The following is a 25,633-nucleotide window of genomic DNA, read 5'->3' on the forward strand; positions in this document are numbered from 1 at the left end:
AAAAATTGCATAATGGCTTTATTTCTCCTTTATTTATTTCTTTTAAGGAGGGCTGGGAACAACTAGGATAGGATGAGAGAATGGCAAATTTTCAAATTCCAAATATGACATTTCAAATCTGAAAGCAAAGTTTGAATCTTGAACATAAAATGTAACATCAAAATTCAAGCATTTTAGTCTTGTGGGAATATCTGGATCAACTTGATTCTGGCCTCAACTCTGAAAGCCGCCAACTGCCAAACACTAAACACTCTTGTGCATCAGTGATCAAATATGGCAAGGGCATGTTTAGATAGGAAAAAGTCCTACAACTCCCAACATTCTCTAGCCAGCATGGGAGCGAGAGGACTTTTTTCTGTCCTAAAAGCCTGCATATCATTATTACCTATCAAACTATAAAGTAGCAAATACTGAAGCTAAAAATACCAGAAGTGACAAACCAGATATAAAAATCTCCGGGAAATATTCAATATATTACACAGAATGTTTCAGAGCAAATTAATATCTAGATTCCACATTTGGAAGAACTTTCCAACTAGAAACGTGGCAGAATTTTCTCTGCGAAGGCAGTGGAATTCTCATCCCAGGAGTCCTTTAAGAAGAGGTAAATTCTGGTTGGGATGATTTAGGTGCACTTGGAAGGAAGAACCAAATAAAAGACCATTTCCCAGCCCTGTTCCCAAGGGCAGGTAGCATTTTGATTCCCCTCATTCTTTATTTAGAATTCCCATTTCTGGTTGGTCTTCTCTTCTACAATCCTGCGAAAAAGTACTACATATCAGGCAATGTCACCTGACTGTTCTGTTACATAATCTCAGTCATCCGTCCCCCCCCCCCGCCCCCAAGCTTCCTTTATGCCTTTGGTTGCTCAAATCTTCTGTCTTGTGAGGAAGCAGCAGAAGGGGAGAAAATACTCTTAGCAGCGGCTGCAGACACAGAAAGAGCTGGCGAGGCCCCATTTCCCTCCCGGGACTCATTAGCCGGCTACACGGGGAGTAAGTATGTTTGTGTTTCTATTACGGGCTTGAAATTTGTGGAAATCCAAAATATTCTGGCCTCGTCCCAGACACTCAAGGGCTCCGCATTGGGACTTCTGTTGCCCTTAGCAAGAGGTCACACGCCAGGAGTCTCATCAGCTGGGAGAGTTGCTCAGTGTTTAGCCAGGTGGGGCTGTCCTGGAGAGGGCTTTGGAGCACACAAATGCTACTCAAACGTCCCCTGGCGTCATGGAATCCAGACTCGGCAAGGAAGCGAACAGGATCCTCTGACTCAAAATTACGGCGTCTTAACAATTTCTGCCTCATTTATCCTGCTCCTGCTGGCCAGTGGGAACTGCAGGCAGAGCAGTGAAGCCTCTACTATGACCGCAATCTTGCTCAGGCTTTAGCATCTCCCCTGCCCCACATCTTGTGTGTTAAAACACAACTAAGTTTTGACTGTAAGCCCCTTGGGGCAGAGGTCTGTCACTTGTTGTGTTTGCTTGTTTGCTTCTGTTGCTCCATGACGCACAACATTCAGTCAACAGAGCTGTCTAAACGTATCATGGCGTGCTCCTACTCACCTGGCCTCATAAAAGCAGGCTGCTTGTTTAAACTCACCCTGTGAGGTTTGTTTAAGGTTCAGGAGTTGCTGCTGACAATGGCATTTATACACAGGAGGAGGTGTGTATTGTTAGGCCTCTTTTATTGGGTTGTATTCTTATTAAACAACTTTCGATGCTGCATCACGTTTTCTTTGGGAAATACAGCAGCTTCGGCCCCCTCCCACTCCACCCCCACCCCAGGACCTGAAGTAGCCAACTGCCGGAAAACACCAGCTCCAGAATGCCCCCCTCCCCAAACCATCAGTATGTCCAGTGCAAAATACCGCCCACCTGGGCTGAAAATGTGACTTTGTTGGGACTCACAGGCAGAATATATACACCCTCAGCTTCCCCCCACCCTACCTCAAGAAGTACTCTAGATTTCTCCTTCCATGCAAGCAAGACTTGCTTGACCCTTAGACGTGAAGAGGCGGCCATGTTTATTCATGCTTGCCCCTTGCACAAAACCAGGCGGTGAGGCCTAATTTTTACACCTAAAGGAGCACATGGCTGAGTGGAACTGAACTCTGCCCTCTCTTCCAGTTTACTTCCATCCCTTCAAGTACTTCTCTCCTAGCCTGGCTTCTCTCTCGCTCTCTCTCATTATCTCTTCTTGCACTCTCATATACTTCTAGAACTTGGCATCATCCAATTACATTGATTGGCAGGAGAATCAGGACAGGCAAGAATCTCCAGCAATGCGTGGAAGGAATTCTCTGCCACAAGACAAGGCAGCCCTCCCCAACCTGGTGCCCTCCAGTTTGTGTTGGATTCTAACTCCCATCATCCTCAGCCAGCATGTCCCCAGGCTGGGGAAGGTGGCGATATGCCAATGGCTACTGACTTAGATGGCTGTAAAAGGGTTGAGACAAATTCTAGGAGGAGAGGTCTGTCGATGGCTAGTGGTAACAATAGCTCTATGGGATCTCCATGGCCAGAGGCAGCACCCGTCGGGTTACTGCCTCCCCGTCCTGCTTGTGAGCTTCCCAGGGCACCTGGTTGGCCACCATATGAAACAGGGAACTCAGCTGGACTGGATGGACTCCCTCTGGTCTGATCTTATGCTCTTCCTTCCACTATTGGAGGGCAGGCTAGGAGGAATGTGCCTAAGGTGATGCAACCCAGAGAGGTAAGGAAGGGGAGGCTTCAGTTCCACTTACCTCTTTGGATGTAGAAGCCAGACCCAGCCTCACTGCCTCAGAGGTGCGCCTGACATTCACGTGAACAAACACACATGCGGAGGCCACAGTCAAGTCAAGGATGAGCCAAGGCTCAGGGATGCAAGGGGGCAGAACGTTCTGCTCCAGCTCCAACACGTTCAGGTGGTCGCCCTCACCTCTCCATTCCTGCTCCAGTCTGCTTTCTTCCCAGATAGCTGATTGGTGCTAGGGAGTATTATTTATTAAATTTCTCAGATGCCTTTCTCAGAAAAGACTGCAAGGTGTCTTACAGCAAAAAATAAAAACACACAGATTTTTTTTTTATATTTAAAAATGAAGCACACGCCCCTGCCACTTACAGGTTTAGTGCTCCAGCATGTAGAAATTATGAGAAACGTCCCAGCACTTATCATCCCATGTAAGGAAAGGGGAGTACACTCATCACCCCCGGCCAAAGAATGCTCTTTTTCCTCACTCATTTTTTCTCTGGTAGCTGAGGAGAGGAAAGGAAACCCTCTACCCCATGACTCTCGCAAGAGTGAACTAAGCTTCGTAAAGAGCTCTGCATTTGCAAGCTTTAACTGATGTCTCTAGCTTTCACTCCAGAAACCCTGGAACCTATAGATCTGTGAGATGCATGACAGGTGTCAAGAAACTGAAGACAAAATTCTCAGCACCCTCACAAAACCTCTCTTTGCAAGTCTCGGCAGGTTTGGGGAAAACAAAATGAAACTGAGAATCATGATAGTCAAATCAGTTCTGAAACCAGTTTACATTCATAGTGCAAGCATGCTCAAAGGCATCTGGGGAGGAGAGAAAATTCTGTGAGTGCAGCTTCTCCTGCCATGATCTCTTAGAAGAAGGAGAGAAACAGGAGCCCTCTCTAGGTTTGGGAGGGGCCATTCCTCTCCCTCCCATCTGCCTCTTTTCACCCACTCCTCAACGCCATCACATTCTCAGCCTGTGCAACCTTCAGCCTTTAAATATAGATATATATAGATCTGGATATATATATTATCATTATTCATATAGAGATTTCTGTAAAATATAGCTCCCCCTTATCCTTTCAGTCTTCCTCTTTCCATATCCAACTCTTGGCAACTAGCACCCTCCCCCCTTGCCCAAACCGTGAGGAAGGCGCTGCTGCCACTGCCCTCTCAAAAAGTGTTTAATAGAATCCAATCCCACCCCCCACCCTCTCTCTCCTTTGCACCACTTGCCCCCTCCCTCCCCCTGGGGGAGGCACTGCCCCCTGCTATCTCCAGCCTCACTCCTAGATGAGGCGCCACTGGAGGATGCTGGTGTCGGTCCCACCGGTGGAGAGAAGCAAACTGTCATCGTGGAGGAAGGCAATGTTGGTGACGTGGCTGCTGTGGCCGTTGTAGGTGTGGCTGGGGACCTGCAGTGGGGGGGGGCAAAGAAAACAAAGGAGGAAGCTCAAGTGCTGATCTAAGCGAGGGCAGGAGACACAGACACACACAGAAGGAGAAACAACACACATAAAGGCCAAACGCTCCAATTCGCGGACGGGAAAAAGTGTTTCCAAGTCCCAGCAAAACCAAAGACCCCTGTGACAAAGACTAAACAGGTTATTGTAGCATCAGTTTTTGTGGACTATTGTCCACTTCAGTGCATCTGATGAAATGGGCTCTAGTCCACAAAAGCTACACACACACACACACACACACACACGTACGTCTTCACTGCAACAGACTATCCTCTGGAAGTGGCTTCCTACTCCCCAGACGCTCGCAGAAAATTTTTAGGCACCTGGGTGACCAAGCACAGGGAGCTCCTCCAGGCCTCCCTCCTCACCCAAGTTCAGCATCAGGCAGGTCGAAGTGGCAATCCAGACACTCCATAAGGAAGCCTGGAAGGCCCAACAGGGCAGGCAGCAGGACGAGGGGCAGGACAAGTGAGGCCAGGAGAGCCGGTGGGCAAGTCTCAGAGGCTCTCACCTGCCTGCAGGTTACTTAGAAGGGGGTGGGGGTGGTATCTGGGCAGGGCTGGAGTAGAAGGCCCACAATGACAGCAAGGGGCAGGTGAAGTCTTGTGAAGCACCCGGAGAACTTTGGATATTGGGCGGCATAGAAATAAATAAATAACGGGGGGGGGGCCAGGCACAAGCCATGGGGGGAGTGGGGCCGAGGCTCACCCGTGGCTGGCAGCACGGGTAGGAGAACAAGTGCACTTTGCCGAAGTCGTCGGCAGACGCCAGGAGCTTCCCATCGTGGGAGCGGCAGACAGCGTTGATGTCGGTGCCGTCGGCGCCCTCTGGCCAGATCCCTGTCGGGGAGGGAAAAGAGGTGCAGGAGGGTCAGCCGCAGAATGAAAGCGGTAAGATCCCACCCACCGCACTCCCAGCCCATTTTCCCCCTGTGAACTTAAAACCATAGTGCTAAACACAACCTAGTTGCTGTGTAGGGCCCCTGCTCATGCACTAACCACCAGCAGTTTATTAATCAGAGGCGTCTGAAGTAGCAGCAGAAGTGGGCTTTGATCACCCCTGCAAGCCAGGCTTCTGGGTGAAGCGGGGACCCTAATCCACAGGAGCAGTGAATAAAGTATGAGGACATCATCCTGGGCATACGGTGAGAGAGCACCGGGTTCTGTTTTAAGGACTCCAGCCACAGGGAGGTCTGCCGGTTCCCACAAAGCGCTGGCGTCCCCATCTCCTTCAGCTGCAACTGCCGCCTTCAAGAAGTTGCTCTTGTCCCATGCTGCCCCCTTCTGGGGCAGGGCTGTATGGCCTTCACTGTTCTCCAGCTGTGAAAAGCTCCAAGCCCAATCCTCCAGCAGGCGACGCTCACCAAAGACCCCAAAGCCCAACACACAGGTGGCGGTGGCCCAGTCCATGTTGCGCACAGCCTCGGCACTGGTGATCTGCCGGCAGGTGGATGGGTCCCCTGCGGGAAGGAGGAGGAGAAACAAGAGAGAAAACAGAAATGAGCGTGCAAGGGCAGAGCGTGCAGCAAGTTCCTGGGCTTTAGGCTGACTCAGTGTTGGCAAGAAGGATAATGTCCCATGCAGGGGGGAAACAGGTCGCAGGGTGGCCTGGATCCATGCTGTCTTTCCCCAGGTATGGGGCCTAAGGAGAAAGCTGAATAGTCCCTTTGCAGAGGGAGAAGAGGTGGTGTGCAGGGTGAATGCGGAGTCTGCAGCAATGCTGTCGGCTGGCTGCAGCTAGTGCTGCTGTTGAGCACCTCTCAGGTGTGGGCTGAGTAGCAGCAAGGAAGGGCAGTCTGGGCAGAGAGCAGATCAGTTGGACAGCTGCTTGCCACGGCTATTTGCCCAGACATTTTGATCTTGCCACACTGTGGGTGCAATCCTATGCATGTTCAGGCAGAGAAAAGTCCTACAACTCCCATGGCTGGCGAGATTCTACAGTGCAGACCCCCACTTGGTTTGGGGACTTGAAGTGGGAAGTGTCAGGTAGCGAAGGATCTCTTTGCATAATCAAGGATGTCAGATGTATTCCCTCAAGGTTGTCATCATAGGGTGACATTTCCTTCCTTCTATCAACAGCAACCCCGCCCCCATTTTACCTAGAGAGAACAATCCAGCGATTGCTTAAAATGGCAATATATGTGCCAGAATGAAAGAGAAGTGCGTCAAGCCTCCCTCCGCCACCAATTATTGGCTCTCTCTTTTTAACCAAGTTCGGTCTTGGATTCATTTTTGGAGCATGTGCAAACATAAAACTGAGCTTGAAACGATCTTGGAGATGATAATAATAAACAGATTGTGGGGCAGACTCTATAACTCTGTGGTTTTAATTGTTCTATATATTTTAAATTGTTTTATTGTGTGTTTGGTTTTAATTTTTGTGAACCGCCCAGAGAGCTTCGGCTATTGGGCGGTATAGAAATGAAATAAATAAATAATAACAGAAGGGGTGCCTCTCCCACACACCCCTTCCTAAAACCACACTGGACAAGGGGATGCTAACAAACCCCCTTCCCCTGAATTCAGAGTCTTCTACTCACAGTAGAGGATCTCATAATCACCAGAATTGGTGACTAAACAGCTGCTGTCAAAGGCCCAGTCCAGATGGGTGATGAAACTGGAGTGACCCTGGAACAAAGAGAAGATTAAAAGGTTACTTTAAAAAATAACCTACAAGAGGAATATTGCCCATTCCATGCACATGTTTTCCACAAGGAGACAGACAATGGAATTCACCGACACTGTAAGTGACATCATCTGCCGTGGAAGTCTCCCCACGAAACCCAGAGGAGGCAGCAGCCATTCAGTACTGGAAAAAAACACCACTCTGCGCACTATCAGAGACACTCATTTTTTCACACCTTCAGAGGCTGTCAAATGAAGCCCTGGAAATTAGTGTATTGATGACTAGAGGAGAGCTACAGTTGCCAAGGGATGGAGTGAAGATACCACACGTTCCTAGAAATAACTATTGAAATACCTACCCCAGGCAATTTCTGCGTGGGCAGGGATATGGTTGACTGAGCAGCTCCCCCTGCTGACCACCTGTGGTCTTACACAAGGACTTCCACTACTTCACTACCTTTTGGGGAGATGGGGAGTTGCCAGAAACAGAAGGTGCCCCATTGTCTGGCCATGAATGCTGATGTAGCTGAACAAACAGTCACAAGTGCTCAAATGGTTGTCACCTTCTCCTGGACCCCTCCTAAAAGATTCCATTCAGAAACACCCTCTGGAAAGAACACAAATCCCCCTTCGGTTGCCCCTCCACTCACTGAGCACTTGCCGACACGCCCGTACTTCCTGCCACCCTCGGAAACCAGGTAGATGTAGACAAAGTTATCGTGGGAGCCCAAGGCCAAATATTTGCCATCTGCAAAGCAAAAAAAGCGGACTCAGGAAACCGCGATGGGAGTCAAAACAGGGATCATGGAGGGAAATGCTCAGCTGCAGCTGCTGTTGCTCAGAATTTGCAAGTGGCCTTTGCTCTTCAGGATTCCCTGGCAACAAGGAAGTGGAGCTGGTGGGCCAGTTAGGAACAGAGGGACACATAAACAGGAGAAGCCGTTGTACATTAAAAACCACAAACAACCCTGCTTCTGTTTCCCAAACCAAAAGCAACTTACAGACAGCATAATCCAACAATAGGTTACAACAACTAAATACAAAAAAAAGGTCACAGCGTGGATTCTACCCAGAACTTTCAGTCCTTCCCCATAGCTCTCTCCCTGTTCTGAACTCCTTGCCCCCACGCTTTCCTACCTGGGGAAAAGCTGACGACAGAAATGGGCTCTCCTCCATCAGTGTGAATGGTCACCAGATCTCGGGTCTCTGTGTCCAGCACCAGCCACCTGGTTGGAAGCAGAGTGGGGAGGGAAACATTTTATAGAAGGCCAGAGCAAGCCAGGGGATCAGAGATACCTGGAGTGGGATACAGGCAGGAAGGGCAAGGCAGGGAACAAGAAGGCGGCTCAGCCCAATATATCTTCCCCAATTCCATTATCTGGAAATCCAGTCCTGGCTTGTGGGATGGGAGGCTGTCCGAAAAGGAGGAAGTGTGTGCGCACACGCACGCACACGCATGTGTATTGGGGGTGGGCAGGGGCGGTGGTATGGACGTGAAAGGTAACATGCAACAGACAATTTGGGGGGTGGGAAGACACCGAAAAAATCCCCCAATCTGCTGGATGGGTGGTAACAAAAGGAGATTGATGAATATATTTCCAGACGTAGGGGCACCCGTGGCAGGGGCTTGGGCCGAAAAGGGAGTCTTCTCCCCTCCAAGGTTCCTTAGCCAGGGGAATATCCATTGCCCACCCCAGGAGCTTGGCTTGGGGCGCAGGGTGGCATTCCGCACTTCCCACCCCTCAAGCTGGCCGCCTAGACACCCAGCGCAGTGCCACAGCTTCTCCACCCGGGCCTCCACAGACCGTTCTCCCTCTGCCGGACTGCCATCACTTCTGCTGTGCTCAGGATGCCCCATTACCTGCCAGTCACGGTGCCCACCACCAGCACTGAGCCACTGGGGTGGAAGCCAGCGGAGCGAGCAGCATCCTGGAGGAGAGGGGGGAACCCGTGCAAGAAGTGTAGTGCAAAGCTTGGTACCCCCCAGAACATCTAGCCCAGCTCCCCAGCCCAGCCCCCTACCGAGGAGCCCGCCCATTTACCTCAATCCCCTTGCTCCACAGGGGCTGGTGGGTGGCCACGCTCCATAGGTGAACCTGCTTGTCTTGCCCACAGGTCAAGAACTGGTCCAAGGTAGGATGGGTGGCCAGGCCCCAGAGTTCTTCTGTGTGTCCCTGGCCAAAGGGGGAGAAAGCTGTCATGTGGAGCCATGCAGGCTCCACACTGGTCACAGTGGCATCAGTGGTGTGCCATTTGATCCCCGTCTTCCCATCTCAGAATACAGGCATAAATCAGAGCTGCACAGTTTCTTCAGTAGTTCCCTAGAATGAACCCATTACCTGCACCAGCAGGGAGAAGCCAGTAGCCAAGGATCCGTGAAGCACTGAATTACGGGTCGTGCCCACAAAGAGGGAGTCACCCTTTCCTTCGGCAACAGTGCGCACTGGCCCAAAGCCCTCGGGCACCTACAGGGAGAGAGACAAACAGTGCCCTCAGTGAGAATGTAAGATGCCCAGAACTAGTTAATAATGGTTCATAGACATGTATCTGAAACAGTTTAAAACCATATTTCAATTTTCAAATATGTAGATTTCGTTTCCAAAATGCACCAGATTTCTTATATTAGGATAAAGTGGTTTCTGTTGCTTTAAAACTAAGGGCCAACTTTCACATGTTTCATCCCTCTTTGCATTTAATACGCAGGTTTTAAAGAAATGCAGATAGCATCAGCTGGAAGGCCTGATCAGTAGCAGGACTGCCAGTATGGGATTTCCTCCCAGTGTAAACAGCAGCTTCCAAAAAAGGATTTTCCTCAGGATCACAGCAGGAGAGGGAAGGGTTAAATTCACCCCTCCAAGTCTGTTGGGACACTTCCAGCTGATGTGCTCCACAGTTTAAAAAACCTGCATGTTAAATGCAAAGATGCATTTAACATCAAAGCGAGTTTGACCCTATGACTTCTGTTTAGACTTGAAAGTCAAACCATGATTTGGCATTACATGAAGGTGCCACAGGCTTGAACACTCCCTCCTCCCCACTTGCACCGTGTGTAGCCCCCCAACTGTGATCCTCTCAGTTTCCCATCAAGATTGGGGCAGATTCAATTTGCATTCCTGTATAAAGCAACAAAACACAACATGAAGTCTGGAATAACTTTATGATTAGCAAATATAAATGAACAGAGTTAAATATTCTCAGATGAAAGGCAAACAAAAACAACTCATACATACAATTAACATACAGGAACACTTGAGAGGGAAGGAAAAGGTTAAAGTACACCCAAGGGAAAAATAAATCCATACAGATAAACCCACAAACAAGGAATTGCACAAGGTTATTGTAATCCACACATTACTGTAATCCACCAGTTCTGTCCTCCAAAACTTCCAGTCTGCTCTCTTGGTCCCTGCTGCAGTCTCTCCCCATTTTTTTTCTTGTCACCAATCTCATTCAGTTTCCCCCAACTGACGGTCCCAAGTACCACACCAGGATTCCATGCTCACATTCCCCATGCCCACTCAGATAGGAAGTTTGCAGGCCAGCCTTACAGATGATTCAGTGGGTGCTTCCTGTTGAGTGCAAACCCATAGTCACTGGTTACATCCAAATGGGCAACCTCTGGTCTTTCCTTGCCCTGAAAGCAGGATTGCAAAACAGCTTCAAACTGTGGTGTGCAATCCTGCTTAAGGGGGCAGACAAAAACCATTGTTTGCCAGTCTGGATATAAGTGCAGACTATGGTTTGCGCTAAAGAGGAATTAACTCATAGAGAACATAAGCTCATAAGAAGTGCTGTGCTGGATCAGACCAGGGTCCATCTAGTCCAGCATTCTGTTCACACAGTGGCCAACCACTGGCCCATGGGAAACCCACAAGCAAGACATGAGTGCAACAGCACTCTCCCGCCCATGTTCCCCAGCCACCTGTGTACAGAGGCATACTGCCTCCGATACTGGAGGTAGCATATAGCCATCAGGACTAGTAGCCATTGATAGCCTTCTCCTCCATGACTTTGTCCAATCCCCTTCTAAAGCCATCCAAATTGGTGGCCATCACTACATTTTGTGGTATGAACTCCATAGTTTAGTTATGTGCCTTGTGAAGACGTCCTTCCTTTTATCTGTCCTGAATCTCCCACCAATCAGCTTTATGGGACGACCCCACTTGGTTCTAGTATGATGAGAGAGGAAGAAAAATGTCTCCCTATCCACATTCTCCACATCATGCATAATTTTGTAGACCTCTATCACGCCTCCCCTCACTTGCCTTTTCTCTAAGCTAAACAATCCCAGATATTGCAACCTTTCCTCATAGTAGAACTGCTCCAGCCCCTTGATCATTTCAGTTGCCCATTTCTGCACTTTTTCCAACTCTTCAATATCCTTTTTATGGTGCGGTGACCAGAACTGTATACAGCATTCTAAGTGTGGTCACATAGATTTGTATAAGGGCAGTATGATCGTGGCAGTTTTATTTTCGATTCCTTTCCTAATTATGCCTACCATGGAATTTGCCTCTTTCACAGCTGCTGCACACTGAGTCAACATTTTCATCGAGCTGTCCACCACAACCCCAAGATCTCTTTCTTGGTCAGTCACCAGTAGCTCAGATCCCATCAATGTATATGCGAAGTTGGGATTTTTTTTGCCCAAACGTGCATCACTTTATACTTGCTTACACTGAAACGCATTTGCCATTTTAATACCCATTTTAATGCCATTCCCCCAACTTTGGAGAGATCTTTTTGGAGCTTTTCGCAATCCTTTTTCATTTTAGCCACCTTAAATAATTTGGTGTCATTGGCGAACTAGGCCACCTCACCTCTTACTCGTAATTGCAGATTGTTTATGAACATGCTGAAAATCATTGGTCCCAGTACAGATCCCTTTGGGACACTCCTGTTTACAACCCCATTGAGAGAAATGCCATTTATTCCTACTCTCTGCTTTCTGTTCTTTAACCAGTTACCGATCCATAAGAGGACCTCTCCGCTTATTCCATGACTGCTAAGTGTGCTCAGGAATTGATGGTGAGGGACATTGTCAAAGGTCTTTTTGAAGTCCAAGTAAACAATGTCTACCAGATCATGCCTGTCCACATGTTCACTGACACTCTCAAAGAACTCTAAAAAGTTAGTGAGTCAGGATTTACCTTTGCAGAAGTCATGATGATTCTTTTTCAGCAGGGCTTGTCCTTTTTACTGATAGGCTTACTAATTTTATCTTTGATAATGTTTTCAACCAATTTATCCAGAACAGACATTCAATTAACAGACCTGTAATTTTCTGGATCCCTTTTTAAAAACTGGCATTACATTGGCCATTCTCCAGTCCTCTGGTACAGAGGCTGATCTTTTCTATATGTTAGAAGATCTCCAGTTTCACATTCAAGTCCTTTAAGAATTCTAGGATGGATACCGTCAGGGCTGGGTGATCTATTAGTTTTCAGTTTGCCAAAAGGACTGAGAACCTCATCGTTTGTCACCACTATGTGCCTCAGTTCCATCAGTGCAGGCACAGGTATCTGTCATCAGTATCTTCTGCAGTGAAGACCAATGAAAGTAATTCATTCAGCTTCTCTGCAATCTCCTTATCCTCTTTTAGTAGTCCTTTAACTCTGTTCTCATCCAACAGTCCAACTGCCTCCCTAGCTGGTTTCCTGCTTCTGATTTCCTGCACCTTGAAAACAATGCAGTGATTAGAATAATAGAATCATAGAATAGTAAGGTTGGAAGGAGCCTACAAGGCCATCGAGTCCAACCCCCTGCTCAGTGCAGGAATCCAAGTCAGAGCATCCCTGACAGGTGGCTGTCCAGCCTCATCTTGAACGCCTCCAGTGTGGGAGAGCCCACCACCTCCCTAGGTTATTGGTTCCATTGTCGTATTGCTCTGACAGTCAGGAAGTTTTTCCTGATGTTCAGACAGAATCTGGCTTCCTGTAACTTGAGCCCATTATTCCTTGTCCTGCATGCTGGGATGATCGAGAAGAGATCCTGGCCTTCCTCTCTGTGACAACCTTTCAAGGACTTGAAGAGCGCTATCATATCTCCCCTCAGTCTTCTCTTCTCAAGGCTAAACATGCCCAGTTCTTTCACTCTCTCTTCATAGGGCTTTGTTTCCAGTCCCCTGATCATCTTTGTTGCCCTCCTCTGAACCCTCTCCAGTTTGTCTGCATCCTTCTTAAAGTGTGGTGCCCAGAACTGGACACAGTACTCCAGATGAGGCTTCGATTACTCGAAGCCAACATGGATTTGTCAAGAACAAATCCTGCCAGATGAATCTGATCTCATTTTTTGATCAAGTAACCTCCCTTGTGGACTGTGGGAATGCCATAGACATAATATACCTCGACTTCAGCAAAGCTTTCGACGAAGTGCCCCATGATATCCTGATGAGCAAACTAGCTCAAAGTGAGCTAGATGAAACAATGACCCGGTGGATCCACAGTTGGCTACAGAACTGGACTCAAAGAGTGCTTATCAATGGGATCTTCTCAAACTGGGGAGAGGTAACGAGCAGGGTACCAGTTCTGTGTCCAGTTCTGGGCACCACATTTTAAGAAGGATGCAGACAAGCTGAAGAGGGTTCAGAGGAGGGCAACAAAGACGATCAGGGGACTGGAAACAAAGCTCTATAAAGAGAGACTGAAAGAACTGGGCATGTTTAGCCTTGAGAAAAGATGACTGAGGAGAGACATGATAGCGCTCTTCAAGTACTCGAAAGGCTGTCACAGAGAGGAAGGCCAGGATCGTTTCTCAATCATCCCAGAGTGCAGGACACGGAATAATGGGCTCAAGTTACAGGAAGCCAGATTCCGGCTGAACAACAGGAAAAACTTCCTGACTGTCAGAGCAATACGACAATGGAACATATTACCTGGGGAGGTGGTGGGCTCTCCCACACTGGAGGCGTTCAAGACGAGGCTGGACAGCCATCTGTCAGGGATGCTCTGACTTGGATTCCTGCACTGAGCAGGGGGTTGGACTCGATGGCCTTGTAGGCCCCTTCCAACTCTACTATTCTATGATTCTATGATATATTTAAAGAATTCTTTATTGCTGGCCTTGACGTTGTTAGCGATATGCTCCTCAAAAAGCCCTTTTGCATCTCTTATTATCTGCTTGCATCTCTTTTGTGCAAGTTTGTGTTCCTTTTTGTTCTCATTTGAGCAAGACTTGCATTTTCTGAAGGAAGCCTTCTTTTTTCCAATAGTTTCCTTGACACAGCTAGTTAAACATGCTAGTGACTTCTTGGACTTGGTGTTACCTTTCTTAACCCATGGTATACAATCTAGCTGAGCTTCTATTATTGTGGTTTTGAGTAACCTCCAAGCATTTTGAGGGGATTTAGCCCCCTTGACTCCCCCTTTCAACTTGCTTCTTATCAGTTCTCTCCGCTTAGAGAAATTTCATCTTCTGAAATCACATGTGACTGTGTTGGACTTCCTTGACAATTTTCCACTTAAATATTAAATCTACTAGCAGTGTGGTCACTGTTTCCAACTGGTTCAACAACACTCACGTCTGGTCCTAGATGGCACCACTTACGGTTAAATCCAGGGTCGCCTTCCCTCTGGTTGGCTCTAGGGCACAGTTGTTTAGGGCATCGAGAAATTTAACCTCTTTGTTGCGACTGGAACATGGATTTATTCAGTCAATGTGGGGGTAATTGAAGTAGAAGTGGGATGCAAGGAAGAAGCACAAGGTCACATCCTTACAAAGCTAGTATAATGCCAAGTTATTTGTATTAGGGGCATGTAGCTTTTTCCTGTGCCTCATCCTTTACTCAAGAAATACGGGCCCCACCAAGTTCAGTGGGACTCAGTTCCAGGTAAGCATGCATAGGATTGCACTTTAACTCTGAGATTAAGCATTAGTAAAAAACCTTATTGAATGAATGCATTTTATATTTTAAAAGGATTAGGTAAGAAGTGGACAGTAGGCAGTTCTGACGGCTATGGCATCTCTGCATTCAGTTTACTGCCAGTTACCAGGTGCTGGACATTAACAGACAATGCCATCAGACACCCCTTGTAAACCTCCCAAAGTATCTGGCTGGCTACTGCCAAGGACTGGATGCTGGAATAGAGGAACACTCCAGTCGGATACAATGAAGTGGTTATTATATCTCTATTGTTCTTCAAGAGCTGTGATTAGAACCAAGATGTACAACCTTGCAGGCTTAGTGCATCCTTTGTTCTACAGACAGGCCAAGGGAGGACAGGAAATGATGTTACTTTAGGACTCCTCCCTTCCCAGCCAGTACCTCGTTCTCCTGCAACTTCTGGTAATCCCGTCCCCAGAGAACGACTCTCCGGTCTCTGCCACCTCCTGTGACGATGGTCCCATTCCGTAACACGCACAAGCCAAAGATGCCACCTTCATGGGCTCCCGGCACAGCATGGCAAATCCGGTTTCCCCCTGCCAGGCAAAATATCCTACTGTTAAACAGAACGACCACCCCTTGTGTCTGGGATGCTTCTCCAATTAGTAAGCCATAGCTCAATGGTGGAGCCCCTGCTTTGCAGGCAGAAGGTCTCAGGTTCAAGCTCCAGCATCTCCAGGGAGGGCTAGAAGAACTCCTGCCTGAAATCCAATCAGCACTGACAATACTGGGCTAGATGGATCAATGATCTGATTCAATATATGGCAGGTTCTGATGTTCTTAAGAATTTATCTCGCATGATAGAAACCAGCTTCTATGATGGAGCTGCAGCATTAGCACGCAATGTTATGCACACTTACTTTGGAGTTAAATCCCTTTGAAATCAGTGGGGCTTACTTCCAAGTAAACACGGACAGGCTTGCATACACAGTTGTCCAATGTTTATTTATTTAAAATACGCATACACTTCCCTTCATTATGAAATCACAGGGCAGTGTTAACCTACTGGGTACCCAGAGTGCCATTCAGAAGTATCTTAGCCCAATTACCCACCCCCAGGACTGACCTTTTCCCCAGATGTAGAGGTTCCCCCCAGAATCGCCGGTCACAGTGTCTCCATTCTCTGTGAAAGCTATACACAGGACATACTTGGGTTTCTCATGTTTCTATGAAGAGATGGGGGTGGGAAAGAACAGAGGCACCTCAAAGCAGGGAATAAAACCCCCCATCTCATTACCCTTCAGCCCACTTCTAAGGAGACTTGGAGAACAAGAAAATGGCATCTTAATCCGGGTATAAATTCTCACTGCACAAGAAAGGATTAAGAGTCAATCCATTTAGCAAACACAGAACTGGTTCTCCTGGCCTGTGGATGCACATAGTAGTTGATTCAACTGGTTTGGTAGGGAGAGGAGTGTCTCTCCCTTCCTCCCACTGACCACATGAACTGAGACCCCCATTTTCCCCATAACATAATGTCTGTGTCCAGTTGGATGAGAAGAAAGCAGTTCTATCTAGTTACACATCTTCACACATAATAATCACATATTACCGAAGTAATATACTTGAAATGGATTTTTAAAGATCTAAAATGCTCTGTAAATGCTAAGTATAAGTAGGTGTTATTGGGCCAGTTTGCACGACACGACAGACCATCATGGGTTAATACCCTCACATAACCCTAAAACAGACCATGGATTGTGCATGGGTTATGCAAGGGTTGTTTAAACCTCACCTTGCTGGCTGGGTTTGCATGACACAACAACCCCCAGTCAGGATTGTGTATTCATAATGGCAGCTGGCATGCACCACAGCTCCTCGAGAGTAACCAGGTCATTTAGTGCAGTTGCAAAATGCTTTTTGATTTTTATCTTGTTGATTCCTGTGCTAGTTCTATTGTTGTTGTTCAGTCGTGTCCGACTCTTCGTGACCCCATGGACCATAGCACGCCAGGCCTTCCTGTCCTCCGCTCTCTCCCGGAGTGTGCTCAAGTTCATATTCATTGCATCGGTGATGCTATCTAGCCATCTCATCCTCTGTCGTCCCCTTCTCCTTTTGCCTTCAGTCTTTCCCAGCATCAGGGTCTTTTCCAGAGAGTTTTCTCTTCGCATTAGGTGGCCAAAATATTTGAGCTTCAGCTTCGGTATCTGTCCTTCCAATGAGCACTCAGGGTTGATTTCCTTTAGGATGGACTGATTTGACCTCCTTGCAGTCCAGGGGACTCGTAAGAGTCTTCTCCAGCACCACAGTTTGAAAGCATCAATTCTTCGGCGCTCAGCCTTCCTTATAGTCCAGCTCTCACAGCCATAGATTACTACTGGGAAAACCATAGCTTTGATTAGACGGACCTTTGTCGGCAAGGTGATGTCTCTGCTTCTTACTATGCTGTCTAGGTTTGCCATAGCTTTCCTCCCAAAGAGCAAGCGTCTTTTAATTTCATGGCTACAGTCACCGTCTGCGGTGATCTTGGAGCCCAAGAAAGTAAAATCTGTCACTGCTTCCATTCTTCCCCTTCTATATGCCAGGAAGTGATGGGGCCAGATGCCATGATCTTAGTTTTTTTAATGTGGAGTTTCAAACCAGCTTTTGCACTCTCCTCTTTCACCCTCAACAAGAGGCTCTTGAGATCCTCTTCGCTTTCTGCCATTAGGGTGGTATCGTCTGCATATCGGAGGTTGTTGATAATTCTCCCAGCAATCTTAATTCCGACCTGTGATTCATCCAACCCGGCATTTCTCATGATGTACTCTGCATATAAGTTAAATAAGCAGGGTGACAATATGCAGCCTTGTCGTACTCCTTTCCCAATTTTGAACCAATCGGTTGTTCCATGTCTGGTTCTTACTGTTGCTTCTTGACCCTCGTACAGGTTTCTCAGGAGACAGGTAAGGTGGTCTGGTACTCCCATCACTTTAAGAATGTGCCACAGTTTGTTGTGATCCACACAATCAAAGGCTTTAGCGTAGTCAATGAAGCAGAAATAGACGTTTTTCTGAAATTCTCTTGCTTTCTCTATGATGCAGCGAATGTTGGCGATTTGATCTCTAGTTCCTCTGCCTCTTCGAAACCCAGCTTGTACTTCTGGTAGTTCTCGGTTCGCATACTGCTGAAGCCTAGCTTGTAGGATTTTGAGCATCACCTTGCTGGCATGTGAAATGAGCGCAATTGTGCGGTAGTTTGAACACTCTTTGGCGTTGCCCTTCTTTGGAATTGGAATGTAAACTGACCTTTTCCAGTCTTGTGGCCACTGTTGAGTGTTCCAGATTTGTTGGCATATTGAGTGCAACACTTCATCTTTTAGGATTTTAAATAGCTCAGCTGGAATGCTGTCATCTCCGCTAGCTTTGTTGTTACTAATGCTTCCAAAGGCCCACTTGACTTCACTCTTGAGGATGTCCGGCTCAAGTTCAGTGACCGCACTATCATGGCTATCAGGGACATTCAGATCTTTCCTGTATAGTTCTTCTGTGTATTCTTGCCACCTCTTCTTAATCTCATCTGCTTCTGTTCGGTCCCTGCCTTCTTTGTCCTTTATCATGCCCGTCTTTGCACAAAACATTCCCTTGAGATCTCCAATTTTCTTGAAGAGATCTCTAGTCTTTCCCATTCTGTTGTTTTCCTCCATTTCTTTCCATTGTTCATTTAAGAAGGCCTTCTTGTCTCTCCTTGCTATTCTCTGGAACTCTGCATTCAGTTGGATATATCTTCCCCTTTTTCCCTTGCTTTTCGCTTCCCTTCTTTCCTCAGCTACTTGTAAAGCCTCCTCAGACAGCCACTTGGCTTTCTTGCATTTTGTTTTCTTTGGGATGGATTTCGTTGCTGCCTCCTGAACAAAGTTACGGACCTCCGTCCATAGTTCCTCAGGCACTCTGTCTATCAGGTCTAATCCCTGAAATCTATTCCTCACCTCCACTGTATATTCATCAGGGATATGATTGAGGTCATACCTGAATGGTTTAGTGGTTTTCCCTACGTTCTTCAATTTAAGCTGAAATTTTGCAACAAGAAGCTCATGATCTGAGCCACAGTCAGCTCCAGGTCTTGTTTTTACTGACTGTATAGAGCTTCTCCATCTTTGACTGCAAAGGACATAATCAATCTGGTGATGTCCATGTGTAGAGTCGTCTCTTGTGCTGTTGGAAAAGAGTGTTTGCTATGATCAGCGTGTTCTCTTGGCAAAACTCTATTAGCTTTTGTCCTGCTTCATTTTGTACACCAAGGCCATGCCTGCCTGTTATCCCGGTGATTTCTTGACTTCCTACTTTAGCATTCCAATCCCCTATGATGAAGAGAGCCCCAGACTTCGGCATCAGTGATCAGTGAAGCCTTCGGCATCAGTGGTTGGGGCATAGACTTGAATTACTGTGTTGTTGAATGGTTTGCCTTGGATTCGTACTGAGATCATTCTATCGTTTTTAAGATTGTACCCCAGCACGGCTTTTCCCACCCTTTTGTTGACTATGAGTGCTACTCCATTTCTTCTAAGGGATTCTTGCCCACAGTAGTAGATATGATCGTCACCTGAATTAAATTCGCCCATGCCTGTCCATTTTAGTTCGCTGATTCCCAAGATGTCAATGTTCAATCTTGCCATCTCATGTTTGACCACCTCCAGCTTACCTTGATTCATTGATCTGACATTCCAGGTTCCTAAACAATATTGTTCTTTACAGCATCGGATTTTCGTTCTGTTACCCCCATTTTACTCCAACTGGGGACGGGGGCAGAGAGAGAGAGAGAGAGAGAGAGGGAGGGAGGAACCCCTTGAGTTCCCCAGCAGGGGTGGGGGGTAGCCCCTGCATTTTCCAGGGCACTATACTGCACTGGAATTTGTAACCCACATATGACTAGTATGGAAAAGGGTCTACATAGGATTTCTGGCCACAACCCATCAGGAAGCTCTCCTGTGCAAGATCTGTTTGAAATGAATGGAAGATACACAAGGGCATGGTTGTTTGCAACATCTCCAGGGGGAGGGAAATGAACCAGTCAGCCATGGCCCACCCATAATCCTCTGCAGTTTGTCTCTCAGTGTCACCATCTCCCTCTTCTGTAGATCTCGCACTCACCTCAAAAATGCCCTGCCTCTTGCTGAGGCTGCCTCCCTCCAGTGTCCAGAAGTGGATGTGGGATTTCCCACAGGTAATGAGTAGCGCTGGCTCTGTGGGGTGGAAGGTGGCAGCCAGCACAGACTCATTGGAACACTTGAAGAGGAAAGAAAGAGCATCAGATTGTGGGCATAGCAGCAGCGCATGCAAGCCATTGGTGAAGACATGGAACATGATGGATGGTGGGAAAGAACAAGGCAGCTATGCAGTTACCTTCACATCAGCAAGCTTCTGCTCCTTTTGCCAATCCCACACAGACAGAACATGGTCATTGGAGTCATCAACAGCACACAGGAGTCCGCCTCCATTCTAGGGAGAAAAAAGGGGCATGGATATAGGCAGGAGAGCAGGTATTGGAGAGCAGAGAGAGTAGAAGGCACTGAATTTGCCGCAAAAGGTACTGCAAACAGTTTCTAGAATATGGTGAAGTGTACGATTTCCTCAGTTTCATTTTCAAGATAAAAGAAAGTTTCTAGCCACCTTGCTGGTAAAAATAATTGGAAATCTCATGCCATTCCCCTCTTCTACTTCTTAGAAAGCCAAGTGCTGTTAAAAATTGAACTATAGAAGCAGCATGAACAAACTCTGTAAAGTCTAAGCATGTTTATGAATACTTGATTGCAGAATTCACACCTCTCGACTAGAGGATTTGGATCTTTTGGGGGCGGGGAGGAGAATGTGTCTTGGCAGAACGTGAAGGGATCTGGATGTAGAGCTCTGCTACTCTTTGAACTTGCAATCTGTCTTCTACCCACCCTCTTCCCAAATTCTCTTAAAATCATCTCCTGTTCCATGCAGATGGCCCTTTCCTTTATCTGGTGTATCAAATCTAACCAACCAAATCTAGTATCAGTGGGAATTTTCTCACCCCAGCCTTGCCTTGCCGAGCCTCCACAGCTACAATTCTCCAAATGCTACAATACTCTGGACCCGGCCCCAGCTTACAGGGTGAGTAGTGGGCTCAAAATGTCCCCTAAAAATAACTCATTTTTGACAGAAAAAGGAAAGGGAATCAGGGATGCAACAGGGAGGGGGATCTTGCTTACAGACTTGGAGAATCCCACACAGGTCACGGCTCGGTCAAAGGGCCCCGGTCCCAGGACATGAAGTGTGTTCAGGCTCACAGAATCCCAGACCCGTACATGGGGAGGCAGCGGCTATGGAAAGACATAGGAAGCAGGTTCCAGATAAACAAAAGGAAGCTCTTCTTCACACAACGCATAATCAACTTTTGGAATTTGCTGCCACTGGATGTGGCATTGGCCACAAACTTAGACAGCGTTTTTTATAAAAAGAAAAGAGGAATAGATAAATTTATGAAAGAGGAGGCAAGGTTTACCAATGGAGTATTAGCCATGGTAACTAAATGGAACTTCCATGTCCAAAAGGCATGTTACCTACCAGTTATTGGGAGATAAATAGGAGAAGCTTCATCCCCTGCCTGTGAGCATCTCCAAGAATTTGGCTGGCCATTGTTGGGGATAGAATGCCTGGCTAGATGGATCTTGGCTAGATGGACCCCGATTCAGCAGGGCATTTCATATTTAAATGTACATTCTACCTTTCTGCAACTAGGGCACCCAAGGCAATAGTAACATACAGATGCAATATAAAAGGCAGTATCAGCTTACGCTCACATTCTTATGATGTTCAGCTCCTCAAACAATTTTTACTTTAAGCTCATGGAACCTATTCCCAAATCTCCCTCTCCCCACCTCCCAATTTTATAGCCAACACCTTCTCTGGAGCTTCCTCCTCTAGCCCTGAATTTGGCACAACTGCCACGCCCCTCACCTTGCCATCTTTAGAAGTCCCAGCCACCTGTCCAGTTGCTATGGTTACCATGTCAGGATGCACAGCCAGGCTAAGTGAGACAGGAAAGGGCACGGGTCACATACAGAGTGCTGGGTGTCTCAAAAGGCCAACCGCCCACTCCACCTTAGGACTACGGTTTTACCTCGTATATGCATCCATCACTTTCTGTTTGCAAAGTGCCATTTATATTCCATTTGCTGATAGAACAAGACACTATTGTTCCCATTTTACAGATAAATGACTGAACCTCAGAGCACAAAACTTGAACCAGGCCATGGCAGAGTCAGACCTTGGAATTAAATCTCAGCTCCCACTTCCATTCCACCAGACCACACTGGATCCTCCCATGAGATACAACATCTTGGGCCCAGCGTATCTTTGGAGCACCTTCATCCATATGAACCCGACTGTCTGTTAAGGTCTACAGGAGATCCTCAGCTCTGGATCCCATCTATTCAGGATGTTGGCTCAACAAGGAGGAGGGTTTCAGCCTTCTCCTGGGATACCCACATTTGCTGGAACTCCCTCCCTTATGAAGCCTGCCTGAGTCTTCCTTTGTCTCTTTTTCAGTTCCAGTTAAAGCTCCTCTTTTAAGTCAGCATTCAAAGCTGAAGCCCATTTTTTTTCAGTCTTACACCCCACTTTTGACATCTGCACTGATTTATTGTTTTCATTTAATGATGTTATATTCAAGTTTGAGTTTGTTCCACATGTCCTTGAGCAGAGTTTTCCAGAAAGAGGAATGGTAAAAAATGAAAATATAAAATAAACAGAAATCAGTACATTATATTTAAGCAGCTGTAGCAGCACAAAGTCCTCTGGAGACAGGGCTGTCCTTTAAAGGCCAAATGGTCCAATCCAGCCTTAAGTTAGGGAGACAAATCTCTTCAGGTCTGTCCACTCTCCCAGTTATGGACAGTGCCATATGCAAACAGGAAGTGCACCCCCCCCCACCCTCCCCGCTCCTCTGCTCCTTGCTGCTAGAGGGAGGGGAAATAATGCAGCCATCCTTACTCACCACTTGATGTCGTCATTGTGGCCCAGGTAATGGCGCTGCCGCTGTTCCTCCACATTGTAGAGGACAGCCACTGCAGCCACAAAATACACAATCTCCCCCGTGGGCAGCAGGAAAAGGTTCGCCCGGCAGTCACGGCCGCGATACCCGTAGCTGGAGCAGATGCCAGTAAGTCAAGGGGGAAAGAACGAATTCAGAGGTCCTGGCTACCAGCTCTCAGGACCAAGGAAGACAGGACCCAGGAATCCACCCCCATCCCTATTATTCTCCCCCCACCACACACACAGGGGAGATTGCTTTGGGCAGGATACACCCAATCCAACTTCAGCTTCTTATGGGGCAGATCCAACTTCGCATCCAGGCTGTAGGTGGCAACAACAGCATCAGGGACAAACATGGGGACGGGGCGCCCCCGCAGGAACATCTTCACGTAACCATCCTCTGCATGCAGATTGGGGAGGGTGCCGGGGGAAGATGAGAGAGGCAAGTCAAGGCATGATGATCTCCCATAACCAAGCCTGCAAGACCTCCATCTGCCCCCAGCATCCCAAAGGAAGCCAGTTGCCACTCCACAGAACTCCTGTCATGTCCCTGCTGGAGGAACCCTCTTCTGAGGAAGAGCTGGAGCTCACAGAGACAGACCACATACAGGAGAAGCCCGTACCAGGAGACCAGGAGGAACCTGGACCTCGGGGGAGATGGCTGCGAGTCCATCCCTGCAAGAGGACAGGAGCTCAGCTTCTGAGATGGAGGCTGAGCGACCACTTAGCCCCTGAGAGCGGCAACATCTCAAGAGGCAGGCCAGAACAATCACTTTAGGAAGTGCCTGATTGCAGAGGAAGACTCCTCGTGAGTAAAGCGCTCCTTGTGAACAGGGCCCTTGTAACGTGGTCTTCCAGGAACCTCTGATGTGCTGCTGCGGTCTTCCAGGAACCTCTGATGTGCTGCTGCTGTGTCCTGAGCGGGACTCTGGAAGCTCTTGCTTATAAACCTCAGTCCTGGGCCAGGAGAGCTGCTGGAATGGTGTCTTTACACCAGCTCCGGTCCCTGATCACCTTGCTTCTGATTTCCTAGTCCTCCGCTGGACCTCCTGTGACTAGACCTTGGATTGCCTTGTGATCATGTCTGGACTCTTCCTTGCCTGGTACTGCATTCTCGATTGAACTTTGCTGGCCTTGCCTTTGGATTGCCTGTTGACTTCATGTTTGTATTCATCCTTGCCTGGTACGAACCCTACTGGCCCAGCCTATGTTAAGGAGCGCCTCCAGCAACACCAGACAGGCCGCTTAACAAGATCAGCCTCGGATGGCCTTCTCTCTGTCCCATCAGCCAGGACAGTTAGACTGGTGGGGATGAGGGAGAGGGCCTTTTCTGTGGTGGCCCCCACTCTGTGGAACTCCCTTCCTAGGGAACTCCGCCATGCCCCCTCTTTAATGAGCTTCTGCTGCGCATTAAAAACGTGGTTGTTCAGGCAGGCATTTGAGGTGGGTTAGGGTATTTTAGAAAATATTTTTATTGTAGAATTTTATTGTTTTAAACTGTTTTATTGTATGCTTGTGCATCGCCCAGAGTGGCTGGGTGACCAGCCAGATGGGCGATTAATACATTAAATAAATAAATAAATAAATTTAGACCCTGGACTGCCTCTGGATCTGTGTTGGGATCTTATTCCGCTTTGACTCCCCCATAATCAGGACAGCTCCTGACTTTCTTCTAAACTCAGAAGATGTGTCCTCTCCTGCTACCCATCCCTATCTCCATCTGCCTGTTACACAAGACCTGTAAACATCTGGTCACCCGTGGCAAGCAAGAATCTCCTCCAGGTGAGGTGGCCAAATAGGGAAACATTGCAGAAGGGCACTTGAACAATCCCTAGCACTGATGGAGGCATTTCCCTGTGACTGGTCCCCCCCACCCCTGGTTTCAAAAGGTCTTGGCTGTATTAGAAAAACACACGGCTTTCAAGCCCCTTTGTACAAATTCAAGTGCATGCACTGAATAAGCCTACCACCCTTGGCTTTCTGTACTCTAGAATTGTGCCCAGTTCCCATCCTTGAACTGATTTACTGCATCTAGTTCCCCACCATAAAATGCAAATTGCAGCAGCGTTCACTCACCAGCACTGAAAGTGGCTTCTTTAGGTTTGCTGTGAGAGAAAGACAGAAAAACATTTATGATGGAATGGGAAGATTGGGAGGAGAGAGAGAGAGATGCCTCCCCTTCACACTCATCTAACTGAAAAGTCTGGGGCTCTCTTCCTGCCATGCAGAACCTCCCAGTGGGAGGGAAAAGTGCAGTTTAAAAATAAACAGACTTCTAGCAGAAGGCATTCTCATCACCCACACCGAGCATTGCTGTTGATCCTCATCCCTCTTGCCTTTTTGCTGCCACTCCATCATTCCTTTCCTGCCAACAAAATACAGCCCCTCCTATCCCCAGGTCCTGAACATGGTTCCCCCCCACACACCTCACTGCCAACCTTCTACTTCCCTCACAGCAGCTGTACTGATTTTAAACAATCTATGACTGTTTAAAATAGTAGATAGAATGCTTGGTGACCATTCTGTGACATCAAAGCAAATCAGCCAATAGCAGGAGAGGCACCAGCCAGTTTGCAGTCCATTACAGACCGCTAACTCAGTGTGACTAGCTACACAAGCACTGCCAAGGCATATGAGAAGAACAGTTCTCCAAGCAGCCCTACTCATGGGACTGCAAATGCAGGGAGGGGGGACTGGGAACCTAGAGTCCAAAATGGGGGAGGGGATGCATTATTTGCAGTAAGGTGCATAATCAACTCCCAAACCCTATTGCTTTAAGCCTCGAACAGCCCTGTGCAGTTAGGACATCACAATTCTCAGCAATTGCTTTCAGATACCAGAATGCTTTGATAAGGTAGGACACAACAGAATTCCCAAATAATAAACAGATATGCAAGAGAACGTAAGAACATAGAACCATCTTGCTGGATCAGGCCCAAAGGTCCATTGAGGTGAACAT

General features: G+C 47.5%; 1 protein-coding gene across 8 annotated transcripts in view; it reads right to left on the bottom strand.

The window, feature by feature from the left end:
* Positions 1-25,633, bottom strand: part of EML2 (EMAP like 2) — a 27,915-nt gene continuing 2,282 nt past the window's right edge. For 2 of the 8 annotated variants that reach the window (XR_014784968.1, XR_014784969.1), the window contains exons 2-21: positions 24,751-24,779; positions 22,945-23,074; positions 22,637-22,786; positions 21,598-21,667; positions 20,850-20,960; positions 20,017-20,112; positions 19,765-19,899; positions 15,762-15,861; positions 15,077-15,231; positions 9,153-9,278; positions 8,856-8,987; positions 8,675-8,742; positions 7,951-8,039; positions 7,464-7,561; positions 6,729-6,816; positions 5,553-5,648; positions 4,898-5,028; positions 4,014-4,141; positions 2,743-2,967; positions 1-758 (exon numbers count right to left, since the gene is read on the bottom strand). Coding sequence is in view for 5 of the 8 variants with exons in the window: in XM_084814615.1 (XP_084670741.1) it covers positions 5,176-5,648; positions 6,729-6,816; positions 7,464-7,561; positions 7,951-8,039; positions 8,675-8,742; positions 8,856-8,987; positions 9,153-9,278; positions 15,077-15,231; positions 15,762-15,861; positions 19,765-19,899; positions 20,017-20,112; positions 20,850-20,960; positions 21,598-21,667; positions 22,637-22,786; positions 22,945-23,074; positions 24,751-24,898 (2,169 nt within the window). In the remaining 3 variants the exon portion in view is untranslated. Of the gene's footprint in view, positions 759-1,665; positions 4,142-4,897; positions 5,029-5,106; positions 5,649-6,728; positions 6,817-7,463; positions 7,562-7,950; positions 8,040-8,674; positions 8,743-8,855; positions 8,988-9,152; positions 9,279-15,076; positions 15,232-15,761; positions 15,862-19,764; positions 19,900-20,016; positions 20,113-20,849; positions 20,961-21,597; positions 21,668-22,636; positions 22,787-22,944; positions 23,075-24,750; positions 24,977-25,633 lie in introns of those variants that run through there. The other 6 variants (XM_084814617.1, XM_084814619.1, XR_014784967.1 and 3 more) reach the window with 5 other exon arrangements.

The sequence above is a fragment of the Heloderma suspectum genome, chromosome 10 (genome assembly GCF_057233095.1).
Source record: "Heloderma suspectum isolate Gila_16-S chromosome 10, 16-S_ref, whole genome shotgun sequence".
In the NCBI taxonomy this organism is placed as follows: domain Eukaryota; kingdom Metazoa; phylum Chordata; class Lepidosauria; order Squamata; family Helodermatidae; genus Heloderma; species Heloderma suspectum.